The following is a 16,377-nucleotide window of genomic DNA, read 5'->3' as shown; positions in this document are numbered from 1 at the left end:
GATGATTGGCAATACTGAAGACCATGGAGAAGGGAAGGTGCCATGGTGATGGGACTGGTGTTGGAATACTGAAAACCGTCAAATCATCATGAACAACTTTGCAAACCACAGTATTTATGAACTTTTGGAGAAAAATTTACATATCTAGTCCATGTAAACTCCAAAATATATTAACACAATTGTCTTAACAGCTTTATTAGTGACAGGTGAGACATGATTATTACCATAATGAGATCCAAGTATGAAATTAAATATACTTTGGATTCCAGAGTTGGAAATGTATACATGTAAATGAGAATAGGCATTTTATTATATGCATTAAATGGTTTTAATTTTCTTATTTACATAGGTCATTTACATGTTCAGATGAGCCTCATGCATGAAGGAACCAGCAGAGGAACCCAGGTGTGCGGGACCCGGGGCCAAGATCTCCAAGGCTGCTCAGATCAGGACTGGGCCTCTTCCACCCAGATTCCCCATTTTCCAGTGGCTAGGCAGTCACACCCAGGAACTGCCCTCAGTGCTGTGTAATCTTATCAAAGGCCAACATCCACAGTCTCTTGCCCCCACGCCTGGCTGTATTCACTGGGGCCCCTCAGAGGGGGCGGATTGAGTTTCCCTCCCCACCCCAAGCAGAGCCACAGCCATACTCAAGGCCACTCTCCACATGTTCAGATGAGCCTCACGCAGGAAAGAACCAGCAGAGGAACCCAGGTGTACGAGACCCAGGGCAGGGATCTCCAAGGCTGCTCATATTCGGACTGGGCCTCTTCCACCCAGATTTCCCATTTTCCAGTAGCTAGGCAGTCACACCCAGAAACTGACACCACACCCCCCCTCCCCGCCCCGTGTAATCCCATCAATGGTCAACATCAAGAAACTATAAAACCAAGCTCCCAACATCTGATAGCCTAATTCTTCCTTCTGCAGAAACTGGCAAGCTACCAAGAGTTTATTGCCTGCACTGGAGATCCTGGCAAGCTCCCCACAATGTATTCATATCCCAAATACAGTAACAGATATATACATACCTCTCAGAGAGGCCGCCAAGCTACTGAGAGTATCCCACCTGCACGGGCAGAGCCCAGCGAGCTACCCGAGGCATATTTGATATGCCAAAAACAGTAATGATAGGTCTCATTCCCCTGACCCTGAGAGAGCCTCCAATTGTTGAGTAAGGAGAGGCCGCTAAAATCTCAAAACTGAGAGGAATAGAGATGTAACTGGTGCCCGCTCGAGTAAATTGACAAACATGGGATGACAGTGATACATAGGTTATAATCTTACAGTAATCACAAATGGGCTCTTACTGATTTATTTTTTGACCATTCTATTTTCCATTTATTACAGTTTTGTTGGAACAAGCAATATAAGGTAAATTTGTTATGTACATAAGGGGGCAGGTTGATATTGGGAGGGAAACTGGGGAGACAGTGGAGGGAAGGTCACACTGTGGTGTTGCAACACCAACACTTGGAACAACTGTATAATGAACACCTTTATAATGCACAGTGTTTTTAATAAATATTAATTTTAAGAATTAGTAATGGAGTTCTCCAGAAATTGTACCTCTTGGCATCAACCTCGAGGATCCAAAAACTTATTCAAAAAAGACATATGTGCTCCTACATTCACTGAAGCACTAGTCACAATGGCCAAGATCTGAAACAATCCAAGTGTACAAGAACATATGAGTGGATAAAGAAATGATGATACTTATACATGGAATACTAAGTGGATATAGAAAAGGATGAAAGCATACAATTCGCTGCTACATGGATGGATTTCAAGCATATCAGGCTGAGTGAAGTTAGTTAGAAGGAGAGGGATGGACACAGAATTATCTCTCTCATGTATGGGATATAAAGAACGAAGCAGAGGTATAACCAATTTACAAAGGCAACATAAACCAAGAACCAGTCTTCAGTAAAATTTTACCTCAGGAGTGGGCTGAGGGGAGAAAGAGAGGACTTTGAAGGGTGGGACATCGGGACAATGATTGAGAGAAGCAAACACTCTGGTGGAGGGTGTAGTGCTGGAATATTTCATGTATGGAATCCTTACTAATAACATTTTGTGAAGTTCTGTGCCTAAATTTAGGAAGAGATCTGAAAATATATATCTTAAAATGTGTATCTTAAATTGAAAATGTATTTTACAAAAATATTTTTAAGACCATTCTAGGCTCCTTACCTGTGCTTTGGCCAATTTCTTCTCTAGAAGGTCCCGTTCCTGCTCAGTTTGCTGCAGGCGTTTATTAAGCTCTGCTATGTCTCCCTTTAGCGACGCAAGGACTGCCAAGTGAAGCTGGGGATACAGAAAGAAAAGAGCTTAAGGCCAGAGACTTTAGCAAAAACTTATTTCCTTCCCTTCATTCCTTTAATTATAGTGACTATTAAAACTATATCACTATATATTAAAATGAGATACTGTGGGTACTCATAACCCCAAGGGATAAAAGACATAAATCAGTTGTTTTACAAAAAAGTTAGGCTATATGGTCACCTAAAATGTAACAGAGAGAAAATCATTTTGTGTGGGCAGTGAGACCTAATTTTAGATAGTAAAAATCAGAAAAAGAGAAAAAAGCTTGTCATTCTAAGGGATTTTTTTCATGAGTTACTTTGCAGGCTGAGGTTAAGAGACAGCAAGAAGCTGCTGATACTTTTCCCGGAGGAGTGCTGAGCCACAGCTCGGAGGTGCTCAGAGTATATTTCTGGCTCTGTGCTCAGGAATGGCCCATGGTGGTGCTCAGAGGACCAGATGTGGTGTTGGGATGTGAGCCAAGATGCAAAGCATGGGTTTTGTAAAGAGAAAGAATCCCCATTTTATCTCTCTGGCCCCACGGGCTGCTGATTAACACAAAAATAAAACACTGAATCAAATTAGCTTTCATATTTGGAAAACATGGAATTTTAGTAAGGCAATTTCATTTTATGCAATTCAATCATTCTTGTACTTGCACCTGTACAAAAGACAGAGGCAGGGGGTGAGTTATTATGGGGGGGAAATGCAGTAGCTATTTCTTTTTCAGATGTTCTCTTCAAACTGACACCTGTGTTTTCTTGCTTGTATACCCTAATTAATAACCTAGTGAAGTTGGGCACTGAGGGTCAGTAGCTGGTGGAGTGATAGGAATCATCAGGGCTGAGGACACAGCTGCTTTGCTGGCTTCTGAGGAAGCCTCGGGTTTTCTCTTAAGGCACTGACTGCTAAGGCTCTTAATCCTCTGTGAGATTTTAATCTGACATCTAAGCAAGGGGAGTATGGGAACCCAGACACTTGTTATACAAATGTGGGTCTGGGGTGTACAAGACATACACCCCAGGAACCTTTCTGAAGATAAAAAAGCATCAGCTGTCTTCAGCCCTGCTTCACGCTCATTTTCAGTGTGTATCCAAATGAAAATAAATTACCTGGAAATCTGGCTGCAAGAAAAATGTCATAATGATTGTTATATTTGGAGGAAACATTTCCAATGAGCTGTCAAGACAGGCTGCAGAGAGTCTGACACAGAGGATGTCCAGCATCTAGGACCATAAAATACTGACCAGAACCTTCCTGATAGCCCTCCCCTGTGGTTCCCAGAGCTGAGACCATGAATGTCTAAGGGATGCTGTGGGGCTGGAAGGATCAAGGTTCAGAGGAGATGCTCAGAGTTGCCAGCAGCCCGAGACCTCGGTTATGCAGCAGTGGTTTCACTGTGTTCACAATTACATGGTGCTTCTCCATCTTGCTATTGCTGACAATAAGGCAGCAAGCATGTCCCACTATCTGCTCTCGATGTCACTCCTGTGCCTCAGCTTGAGGGACCATCCCCATCATACCACCCTCCTGTGGTACACAGGGGAGCAGTCCTATCCACTTCATCGAGGGCTAGGTACTTTTTCCAAGGACCACAGTTGGTAAAGAGGATCACGAATCACGAAATCCCGTTAATCGTCGATTTCTCAAGCGGGCTCAGTAACCTCTCCATTCTTCCTTTCCCTGAGATCTTAGAAGTCTCTCTCGACTTGGCCCTCCCACTGGAGGCTCTTTCGGGGTCAGGAGGATGAGATCCAGCTTATTACTGAATTTAGCATATGAATACATTATGGGAAGCTTGCAAGGCTGTTCCATGTGGGCAGGAAACTCTCAGAAGCTTGCCAGTTTCTCCCAGAGGGAGAAGTAGGCTACGAGATATTGTGCGGCCGCAAAGCCGGTAATATCGGTAAGAGGATGCAGAATATAAATCTTTGTTCAGTCTCTGGCACCATTCCACATGTATTAAGTATGACCAAGCAGCACTGGTTATCTGGTGCAAGGAGAGTGTGATGTCAAGACAACATAACCAAGTGCCCTGCTCACTGCAATAACAACTAAAAAGGAAAGAAATAAGGAAATTCAAATCAACAAACAAAAATAAAACCCAGGAGACAATAAAAGAGACATAATTCTGAGCCATAGAAAGTACAGCAGATAGGGCATTTGTCTTGCATACAGCTGACATGGGTTCGAAACTAGGCACTCCATAAGGCCCTGGCAACAGTGATCCATGAGAGCAGAGCCAGGAGTAAACCCTGGGCATTGCCAGGTGTGGCCCATAAATAAAAAATAAATAAATCAGATATAATTCCAATCTTCTCAATGTTCTCCTCTCAGAGACACACTCACTACTTCAGATAAGAGGTTGTTTCTTTTTGGTTTTTTGCCGGACAGAAGAAAAGATCTGAATTTTCTATTTCCAAATCACCTTATCTAGCAAATGCTCATTCCAAAAAAGATCATCATGGTCCCAGAGAGGAAGAAAGTAGGAGATGGGTAGAGAGAAAGAAGGTGGTGGGGAAAGAGCTCAGAGGCCAGGGACCCAAAACTACAAAGCAGTTATGGGAGCTTTTAGGTGTTTCTTTTCCTTTTCAAATCAGTATTTTGAAGTAAAATTCATTTATAAGATGGTAATAAGCATTTATTTTGGGGGTACATTGATCTAACGGGCACTCAGTTCACAGCCCACTCTCCTACCCTTGGCAACCTCAGTTCTATAGTCAGAGTCGAACAGTTTGTTTTTCCTGAACACTATCCTTGCTTTGTTAACATAAGACGTAAAAGTAAGATTATCTGGTTTCTGTCTTAACCTCTGGACTTATTTCACATATTTCCAGTTCCAACCAAGTGGCAATACGCAAAATTTTTATCTCTTTAGTTCTTTCTTGTTGTTGTTTTGGGGCCACACCCAATGTTGCTCAGAGATCACTTTAGTGCAGGAGACTAAAGCTGCACTGTGAGCTCTGCACGTGGCAACCTAACCCACTGCACGATTCCTTTGGCCCAAATAGTCATGGCTTTGAATTCTGTAAAGCACTTTGAACACGAGAGACATTTTAACAATATTAATTCTTCCAAACCACAAACACAGAACATTTTCATTCCCTTTTCCATTTCCAGTTTCATCTTCTACTTTTTAAAATACTGACTTACAGTTCTTGATACATGTCTTCCACCTCCTATGTACTTGATTCTTTCTGATGCAATTTAAATGGATTGTCTTCTTGATATTTTTTCTAGCACACTGTTTTTGTTACTGAGTTTTACTCTTTCATTAACACCTGGTGATCCTCAAGGTTTATTCCTGGCTCTGTGCTCAGTTTCACTCACTCCTGGTGGTGCTCAGGTGATCATCTGCAGTCCCAGGGAGAACATGTACAAGTTTTTCTGGCCCTGGTTCTAGAATATTAGAAATATATTGTTGTACATTGATTTTATAGCTCTCCACTTTATTGTGTTGGTTGTTTCAAATATTTTTGGTAGAGTCTTCAGAGTTTTCAATTTATTTCTATGTCATCTTTGAATATTTATCGTTTAACCTCTCTTTCAATTTTGAATCTCCTTTATGTCTTTCAATTGCCTAGTTGCTATGGCTAGACTTCTATTACTGTGCTAACTAGTAGTGATGAGACTGGGTATCTATGTCTTGTGCCTAATTCCAGAGGGAAAGCATCAGATTTTTTATTGTTGAGTATGATGTTATTTGTAGGTTCATCATACATGGCCCTGACAATAAGATATGTTCCTTCTTTCTCTATTTTGTCGAGTGGGTTTTTCTGTTGTTGTTGCTGTTGTTTGACTTTCAGTCATACCCGGTGGTGCGCAGGGCTTAGTCCTGCACTCAGGATCACTCCTGGGGTGCTTGGGGATCACATGGGATGCTGAGGTCTGAACCCAGGTCAGCTGCACATAAGGCAAGTGCCTTACCCACTGTTTTATGACTCTGGCCCTATGTAAATAACTTAAAATTTTAATTTTTTTATTGAATCACCGTGAGATTCAATTATAAGCTTTCATGTTTGAGTTTCAGTCATACAATGATCGAACACCCATCCATCCACCAGTGCACATTTTCCATAACAGTATCCCCATCCCCATCCCACCCCTCCACCCGACTCTAGTCTAATACCATGCTATTTTATTTACTACCGCTTTTTAGTACAGTTTGAAGTCGGGCAAGGTGATGCCACCCATCTTCATTTTCCCAAGGACTGCTTTAGCTACTCGTAGAGTTTATTGTTTCATATGAATTTTAGGAGTGTTTTGTCTATTTCTTTGAAGAGTGTCATGGGTATCCTCATAAGGACCACATTAAATCTGTATAGTGTTTTGGGGTATACTGCCATTTTGATAATGTTAATCCTCTCTATCCATGAGCAGGGAATGAGTCTCCATTTCCTAGTTTCTTCTTTCCCTCACCTCTTTAGTTAAGCTGATTCTGAGTTGTCTGTGATTCACTTCTATTTTCAGTGCATTATGGTCTGAGAAGATCAATGATATCATCTCTATCTTCTTAATTTTATGGAGGTATGTTTTGCGGCCCAGCATATGGTTTATCTTGGAGAATGTCCCATGCACATGAGAATGTGAATTCAGCTTTTTGAGGATGAAGTATCCTGTATATATCTACTAAGCACCATTCTTCCATTTCTTCCCTCAGATAAAGTGTGTCCTTGCTAAGCTTGAATCTGGTTGATCTATTTAGAGGTGATAAAGCAGTGTTAAAATCTCCCACTAGTATTGTGCTGCTATCAATGTTTCTCTTCAAGTTTATAAGTTGTTGGGGCTGGAGTGATAGCACAGCGGGTAGAGCGTTTGCCTTGCACACGGCTGACCCGGGTTCGATTCCCAGCATCCCATATGGTCCCCTGAGCACCGCCAGGAGTAATTCCTGAGTGCAGAGCCAGGAGTAACTCCTGTGCATCGCCAGGTGTGACCCAAAAAGCAAAAAAAAGTTTATAAGTTGTTGTTTTATGTATTTTGCTGGTCCCTCATTAGGTGCATATACATTTAGGAATGTAAGTTCTTCCTGCTGTACAGATCCCTCGATCAATAAGAAATGACCTTCACTGTCTCTTGTGGCCTTCTTCAGTCTGAAATAAATGTGGTCGGATACCAGAATGGCCCCCTTCCAGCTTTTTTTGAAGGAGTTGTTGGCCTGTAGAATTGTTTTCTAGTCTTCGACTGTTGAGTCTGTGTTTGCTCTGACTTTTCAGATGTGTTTCTTGCATGTAGCAGAATATTGGGTTCAGTTTTCTGATCCATCCTGACACTCTGTGTCTTTTAATTGATACATTTATCCCGTTGATGTTGAGAGAGATTATTGTTATGGGGTTTGTACCATCTTTCCACCGAAGTTTGGTACATTTGAGGGGCTCGCCTTGTGTTAAAGTAGCCTGTTTAGTTGTTCTTATAACCATGGTTTTGAGTCTATGAAGTTCCTGAATTGTTTGTCTGTAAAATTGTGTGTTGTTCCTTCTGCTGTGAATGAGAGTCTGGCTGATTAAAGAATTTTTGGCGAGGCATTTATTTCATTGAGTTTTTTCACTATATCCCATCACTGCTTGGGGCCCTGAGTGTTTCATCAGATAAGTTGGCTGTCAATCTTAAGGATGCTCCTTTATAAGCAATTTCTTTCTTTGATCTTGCTTTCAGAATTTTATCTCTGTCTGTGGTTTTCGTCATTCTGATAAAAATGTGTCTTGGAGTCTTTTTATTTGGATTTCTTCTAGCTGGTACCCTTAGGGTCTCCTGAGTCTGGTCGCATGTGTTCTTCAGCTCTGGGAACATTTTAGCAATGTCTTTGACAGTTTCTTCTTCACCAGGATTTTCTTCCTGTCCCTCTGGGACTCTAATGACTCTTATGTTATTTCTCTTGGCTCCGTCCCGATTTTCTCTTGACATCTGTTGGTTCATTTTGAGGTTCTTTTCCATTTTCTGCTGTTGTCTAGAGATTCTCTACAACTCATCTTGGAGCTCACTGATTCTGTTTTCAGCAGCTGTTACTCTGCTGCTGAGGAATTTCACTGAGCTTTTCAATTTTCTTACCAGGTTTTTCAGATCTGTCATTTCTGTTTGTAATTTTGTTTGCATTTTCCTCATTTCTGCTCTCAAGTCCTCTCATATTTTATTGGCACTGCGTTCCATTGTACCTTTTAGCTCCCTATGCATCCTTAATAGCTCCTTTCTAAATTCCTTACTGGAGAGGTTGTCTAGCTCACTATTTCTAGTTGGGTCCTCTGGGCTAAAAGCCTGGTGGGTTTCTGAATTGCTTTACCATTGTGACCTGTATGGATTCAACTTTCACACTCACCATTACTACTGTGTTTTCTGGTGCAGTATTAAGTGAATACTGGCCTAATGTGTTTCCCTTATGACCACTAATAGGAGTTTTTTTGGTCCTTTGGAAACCAGTTAGGGCTACTCCTCTTGGTTCCAGGGGTCCCATGCAGTTCTAGACGCAGCCTGGGGCCTGAGCCCAGCCGCAGCCCTGAAAGCCACTCCCACCAGGTTTCTGACCCGTAATTGGAGTTTTTTGGATCCTTGCTGCTGGAAACCAGTATTAGGGCCTATCTCATAAATAACTTTGGAAGGCTTGGTAGAATTAATAAAACCATTTAGATTCACAAATCTGTCCTTTGTTTTGGGGAAGATATTTTATTACTGTTCTGAGTTTCTTCTGTACTTGGCCTGTTCATGTTTTCTATTTCCTCCTGACTCAGTCTGGGGCATGTTAAGATTCTGGAACGTAATTTTACGTCTAGATTCTTCAATTTAGTGGCCAAGTTGTTTGTAATTTTCTATTATGAATCTTTGAATTTCTGTGGTACCTGTTTCATCTTTCCCCCTTTGATTCTGAACATTAGATTTTCTTTTTTTCTTCATAAATCTAGCTATGGATTTCTCAATCTTGTTTTATTCTCTTGAAAAAACCCCAATCAAAAAAAATTTTTAAAGTAATATTTTTTTTAATTTATTATTTCCTTCCTACTACAAATTTTGAGTTTCATTTGTTGTTCTTTACAAGTTCCTTAAAATATGAGTTTACACAATATGGACTCTTCTCAAAAAATTAGAAATCGAGCTCCCATTTGACCCAGCAATACCACTGCTGGGAAAATATCCTAGAGAAGCAAAAAAGTATAGTCGAAATGACATCTGCACTTATATGTTCATTGCAGCACTGTTTACAATAGCCAGAATGTGGAAAAAAACTGAGTGCCCTAGAACAGATGACTGGTTGAAGAAACTTTGGTACATCTATACAATGGAATACTATGCAGCTGTTAGAAAAAAGGAGGCCATGAATTTTGCATATAAGTGGATTGGCAATGGAAAGTATCATGCTAAGTGAAATGAGTCAGAAAGAGAGAGACAGACATAGAAAGATTGCACTCATCTATGGAATATAGAATAACAGAGTAGGAGACTAACACCCAAGAATAGTAGAAATAAGTACCAGGAGGCTGACTTCATGGCTTGGAGGCTGGCCTCACATTCTGGGGAGAGGGCAACTCAGAGAAGGGATCACCAAGTATAATGCGGTCGGAGGCCATGCGGGGAAAGGGTGATGCGGGCTGAATGTGGGCTAGAGACTGAACGCAGTGGCCACTCAACACCTTTATTGCAAACCACAACACCTAATTAGAGAGAGAGAGAACAAAAGGGAATACCCTGCCACAGTGGCGGGGCGGGGTGGGAGGAGATGGGACTGGGGAGGGTGAGAGGGATGCTGGGTTTACTGGTGGTGGAGAATGGGCACTGGTGAACGGATGGGTTCTCGAACTTTGTATGAGGGAAACAAGAGCACAAAGATGAGTAAGTCTGTAACTGTACCCTCACGGTGATTCACTAATTAAAAATAAAGGGAAAAAAATAAATAAAGTATGCACTGGAGTAAAAAAAATATGAGTTTACATTAGATCTTCTAAAATATGACTTTACATTTGATCTTCTTTATTCCTTATGTAAGCCTGTTATTTGTGTGGCCTTCCCTTTCAGTGCTGCTTTTGTGCTTTTCCATATGTTCTGATCCTTTGTTTCTGCATTCCTTTTTGTTTACAGATACCTTTTATTTCATATTTGATCCAATGGTATTTAGTTTCCAAATGTTTGAATTTTCTACAGATTTCATTTTTCTATTTGCACTGTGATCTCAAAAATCAGAATTTAAAATGGGATGTAAACTTGAAATTTGCAATGATTTTAATCTGTATGACTATCTTCACACTTGTGTTCCACCATGAAGTCTATCCTGAAGAATGTTCCTTGTGCAGTAAAGGAAACATAAGTACTCGCTGTACTATCACTCTAGCCCCAGTTCTTATAAATGTTATTTTTAAAGGATTTTTGAAAACCATTACCAAAATTGAACAAAAAAGTTCAAGAAATTGTAGATAGCTTAATTTGTATATTATGGCAAAAAGCTACAATGGAGGGAGACTTGTGGAGGCATCTGATATCTCTGAACATAACTTTTGTTTATATTCTTTGCAAGGCTTCTATTTCCTCATACTACCACCATTCCAAATTTGTTCTATGGTTCTCTGCATGTTGGATTCTGCTGCTGTGCCTGGCTAGTGTATTCATTAACTCTTTTGATTCCATTTGTATGGATTCTGATATTTCATATCAAATCATCCTTCAGCTGTTTGAATTTCTCTTTCATGATTGTTTTATTTCCATTGCCACTGCATAGAGTATTGATTTGAGGTCCTCTATATGAGACTTGTGACTTTATTTGACTTGTTTTGTGGGGACTTCTCTCTTTGTCTGCCAGAGCAGGTGAATTCCTCCAATTCCCCATTTATGGGTGCCTACAGTTATGCTTCAGTTTCTTAATTACCTGAGTTCTGATCTTATTCATTAGGAGTTACTACTTATAGTCTATTATTCTAAGAATTCCCATGCCCTTGAGGTGGCATTTCAATGAAAGTAAATATATAATTACTTCTAGTTACATACAAGAGCTATTCTGGAGGTGTTTGTGGCTAGACATCAGAACCTCCAAGCCCTCACAGTTAGTGAGGTCTATGGAGTAGAGTTGTTGGTGGACGCACAGGCATCCACTTGGTTTTGGGTTGGGCTTGCAGCAGGGCAGAAGGGCTTCTGGGCAGAAGGGCTTCTCTAGTCTGAATGACCAGGGAAGAGGTGTTCAGTGCTGGGGTTGATGGGGAAGGGCGAGGTCAAAGCCTCCAGACACCCCAAGGTTTTGCCACTGTCCACTTGTTGCCACCCCAATACATTTGTTCATCTTCAAAAGATTCGTGATAGGGTAAAATCCTGGTTGTATTTCTTGAACATATCTGGTACTATTTAATTTCAATGATAGCTTCTTGCTCATAATTTTTTTTTTTTTCAATTCAGAAGGGTGGAATTTGCTCAGTAGGCTCAAAGACACCTTCAGAAGATTCCCGGGCCTCCTTTACACTGAGTGATAGGCAGTTGTTTTGTATCTGATCTTAAGAATCTTAGTAATCACTAAGATTCTTAGTGATCAAAGAATCCTTTGAATCTTAGTGATTACCTAGTTGGAGAGAGTATTCTTGGTTTGAGGTCATTAATTCCTAAAATCTTCTAAGCCTTAATTTACTCTGCCAAATGAGAATGAGAAGCAACCATACAAAGTTACAGAGAATAAAGTAATCTATTCTACGTAAATTCCTTGTGACAGTGCTGCTGCCCAGAATTTTAGTCACAGTGTCCTTTATCATCTTCATGCTATTTTTCAGGCTTACTAAATGTGTCAAGATAAATCTGGACCTAGACAGCACAATTGGGAGTTTGGGAGATAGTACAGTGGATAGGCATTTGCCTTACACTTTACAGACCTGGTTTCATCCTGGGAACCCATATGGTCCCCTGCACATAGTCAGGCAGGAGTGATCAATGGGCATACAGCTAGGAGTAAGCCCTGACCATAAGTGGGTGTGGCCCCATGCCCTGGTGAGTGTTTCACAGTCCCTTGCCAAGTTACCAAGATGGAAGATTTGCAAACAAGAACTCTGACACAACACAAGTAAGCCACAGACTAGAATGAAAGGCTGTGGTTTAAGTCCAGATCAGCAGCATTCCAGCTCCTTTCAATAAACAACGTTTTCCCAACAGGAACCCTCCCCTTTGTTTCCAGAAGCCACAGACAGTGTAAGGGCAACTGTGCAGGTATGGAACAGCTCAATATTATTTGAGAAAACAATGCCTCTCTTCTTTCCCTCCATTCTGACAAGAAACACTTTATCATATGTACCTTGACAAACATTTGCACATACAAACTGATGTCTTTCCTCTCCTGTCCCTCTATGTCACTGAATAACTGCAATTAATAAAGTTAGAAGTGGCAAAGGAGTGCCCTAGCCCAACATACTAAGTAGAAATGGGGGCAGCTAAGGACTATGGAAAAAAAGATCCCCACTTAGAAGCATCAGGAAAAACAAGCAGGAGGCCAACATCTCGAGGACAATGAAAGAAGCATTCCTTTGGACATATGTATTTCTCATCAGTTTTCTCCAACTCCTACTAGAAGTTTCCAGTCAGAGGCACCCTTCATCCTGGAATTTATATAGTTGGGAACCTTGTTGAGTGATGGAAAGAGATATAATCTGGTTCATCAGGGAGTACTGGGTAATGACAAAGAGTACCCAGCTTCTAGGAGTAAGGAGTTCTTCTATCATAGAGTTTTGGAAATGGCATTGCTTTCTTCCCATTATTCAGGTCTGTTCAAACTAAATTCATCCTGTGTTCATTATGAGCAGCTTTTTTTCTCAGCTGCTCAGAGTTTGACCTAATCATATAAGCTCGAACACATGCAGAAAAAAGAAGAGATACTGAATTCTTGAGTTTGTTTCCATGTGGAACTGCCTGGACCGACCTTTTCTATATTCTCCTTACAGAGAGCAGCAGTGTTTCCCAGAGTGAGTGATAGGGCCCCCACTCCCAGAGGTGACTGCAACAATGTGGGACATAGCAGCCTCATGTATAATTATAGAATGCCTGCTGCTTGTTCTCGTAAAAAGGCAGATTTGGAGGGGGCACTGAAATTGTGGTGGGGGGGGGTTGTTTAGTTTTGGAGCCGTACTAGGTAGTTCTGAGGGCTTACTCTTGAGTCTGCTCAGGGATCACCACAGGTGGGCACAGGGGAACATAAGTGCCATGGATTGAACCTGGGTCAGCCACATTCGAGGCATGCACCTACCCACTATACTATTGCTTAGGCCCCTAAGTATTTCTTTTAAAATGAGATAGAATGATAGCCTCTTTTTTTTTTTTTTTTTTTTTTGCTTTTTGGGTCACACCTGGCGATGCACAAGGGTCACTCCTGGCTCTGCACTCAGGAATTACCCCTGGCGGTGCTCAGGGGACCATATGGGATGCTGGGAATCGAACCCGGGTCGGTCGCGTGCAAGGCAAACGCCTTACCCGCTGTGCTATCACTCCAGCCCCCTAGAATGATAGCCTCTTTATAATGCACTAGGAAGCAAAGTAAAATTCCCTGTATCTTACTTCCTGAAAGCAGAAATGCAGTGAGCAGAAAGACTAATAAACATTTCTAAAATGTTTGGAATTGAAACTTACAACCTAGATAAAAATACCAAAGGAAAGCCTAATTCTGGCAGTGACTAAAAATACTGCAGTTTCAACTATACAAAATCCCAAATTTATCCACTAGTAAAGCTAAACTTGACTACTAAAGAAATTGATATGCTCAATCATTCAGCACAGGACTAAGGCGGGGGTGAAAGAACAAGCTTTGGCCTGATACTCAGGTGCAATCTTAGAGGCTCAGAGAGCTGCCCAATGAGGTCAAATTCTGAAATGATAATTATGAAAAACGTTGGTGACAATACCGTTAAAATGCTAGCGCCATTCTAAGATGGAGAAATAGGACTATACACCCCAAAGAATCTAGGAGGTCGTCATTCCATCAGTCTTAAACTCAGGGCATCACTCATTAAAAATATCGACCTTGGGAGCTGGAGCAATAGCACAGTGGGTAGGGCGTTTGCCTTGCAAGTGGCCGGCCTGGGTTCGATTCCCAGCATCCCATATGGTCCCCTGAGCACTGCCAGGGGTAATTCCTGAGTGCAGAGCCAGGAGTAACCCCTGTGCATCGCTGGGTGTGACCCAAAAAGAAAATATATATATACTGACTTCTGTTCTGAGATCCAAAAACGAAGTGTCACAAATATAAAATAGAATTATGTAGCTCCAAAGCCAGATGGATGAGGGCAATTACCATGAGCTGACAATCCTATGATGAGCTTTTATGTTAAAGATAGTCACAGTGGGGGGGTATGGTGCCACCAGCAGGTCAGCCTGTACCTGCAGGGCAAGTGAATCAGCAGCCTGATGGTGACTTCAGGATTCCTGATACCCCAAAATCGCTGCTGTGCCTTTGGCCAGACCCTAACAACTTGGGGCCAAGTATACCAAGAAATTAAATGGCCAAAAGTTTGTGGAAGCCACACCCACAAACCCTCTCCAGCTCTGCTATACAAGCTCATTTATTGGCCTTATTTCAGAAATCCATATATCACAAAGAGATCATGCTTCCCCCAATCTCCAGTGCCCCAGGGATCATACCCAGACGACCCCACACTACCGGTACCAGATAAACACCTCATCAGTGCACCTCCACTACCTCCACTACCCAGCCACCGCCACACTCCAGGCCGCTTTCTGGACACATCATAAGACACTTACTATCCATTTTCCATAATTACCACACCATATTTGAAGAGGTTCAAATCTGAACCTCTTCAAATATGGTGTGAACCATGGGAACACCTGTAAGGGTGATTAGAGGCCACCCTAAAAGCCTCCATCCCTCTCAGAGAGCCCGGCAACTACCGAGAGTATCCTCCCCGCACAACAGAGCCTGGCAAGCTACCCATGGTGTATTTGATATGCCAAAAACAGTAACAACTATGGGCCTCATTGGCCTGACACAGAAAGAGGCCCCAATACAGCAGCGTTAGGAAGGATGAGCAAGAAGAGGCTGATAAAATCTCAGGGATGAACTAGACTGCCAAAATGAAGAAGGACTAAAATGACTATCTGTACTTTCAACACATGTACGCAGGCATCAGAAGCATCCATCGAGGACCTGATGGAACAAGCACAGACGATCGAGTATGACATCATTGGTCCAAGATGAGAAGTCATTGATCACATCATGCCATTTTCAACACTGCAAAAGAACTGTTCCTCGGAACATGGAACAATAGAGGCATCGGTGGTGTCGGTGTCCTTGTCAACACAAACTTGGCCAGGAACAATGATTCATTCGAATGGCTAACAATCTGAATAGGACAATTACGCTTGAATAGATGTGGCTCACTGCTGGCAGTTTCTATCTTCATCGTCTACGCACCAACATCCAACTATGAGAAAGAACAAATTGAGAAATTCTACATGGAGCTGGAGAAATTCTATAAAGAAGACCACACCTTCTACAAGATCATTGTCGGTGATTTCAATGCCAAGATAGAACCGAGAAGGTCTCCCAAAGAACTCCACATTGGGACCCATGACCTAGAATGGAAAAAACGGTGAGAAACTGTGAATTCATCATGTCAACCAAGACCATCCATGGTGACTCACAGTTCCAGAAGGCCAAATCTAAACGTTGGACATGGGAGTCTCCCGGTGGACAGTTCCACAACAAAATTGACCATATCATATTCAATCAGAGGTTTTGCCTGACAGATGTCACTATTGTCCCAAAATTCCAAATGTAATCAGACCACCGTCTCCTTTGTGCAAAATTCTACTTCACAGAGCAGGGAGAAAGGACTGCAAAGTTTATGAAGAGAACTCCCAGAATGACCACCAACTGGGAGCTCTTTGGCACTATTGCGACAACGTGGGAAGATGCAGTTGTTGACAACATCGACGAGGAATATGACCCGCTGGTTCACAACCTCCATACCTGCACGAGGAATGCCGAGTGGGAAAGCCACAAACAGATGGCTGTTCTCAGAAACCCTCAAGCTCATTAGCCAACGTGGCTTGGCACAAGCCTCAGGCAATCACAAGCTAACATCCGAGCTCACAAAGCTGTGCTGAGAAGCGATA

At 41.9% G+C, this 16,377-nt stretch overlaps 1 protein-coding gene across 1 annotated transcript in view; it reads right to left on the bottom strand.

The window, feature by feature from the left end:
* Positions 1–16,377, bottom strand: part of MCC (MCC regulator of WNT signaling pathway) — a 263,692-nt gene that overhangs the window by 148,787 nt on the left and 98,528 nt on the right. Inside the window, exon 2 of the mRNA XM_055119442.1 lies at positions 2,194–2,307. Within this exon, the coding sequence (XP_054975417.1) occupies positions 2,194–2,307 (114 nt within the window). The remainder of the gene's footprint in view (positions 1–2,193; positions 2,308–16,377) is intronic.

This window comes from Sorex araneus, chromosome 1 (assembly GCF_027595985.1).
Source record: "Sorex araneus isolate mSorAra2 chromosome 1, mSorAra2.pri, whole genome shotgun sequence".
NCBI classification, from domain to species: domain Eukaryota; kingdom Metazoa; phylum Chordata; class Mammalia; order Eulipotyphla; family Soricidae; genus Sorex; species Sorex araneus.
Note: the sequence above shows the minus strand (reverse complement) of the source record. Positions and strands in the feature narration are given on the sequence as shown.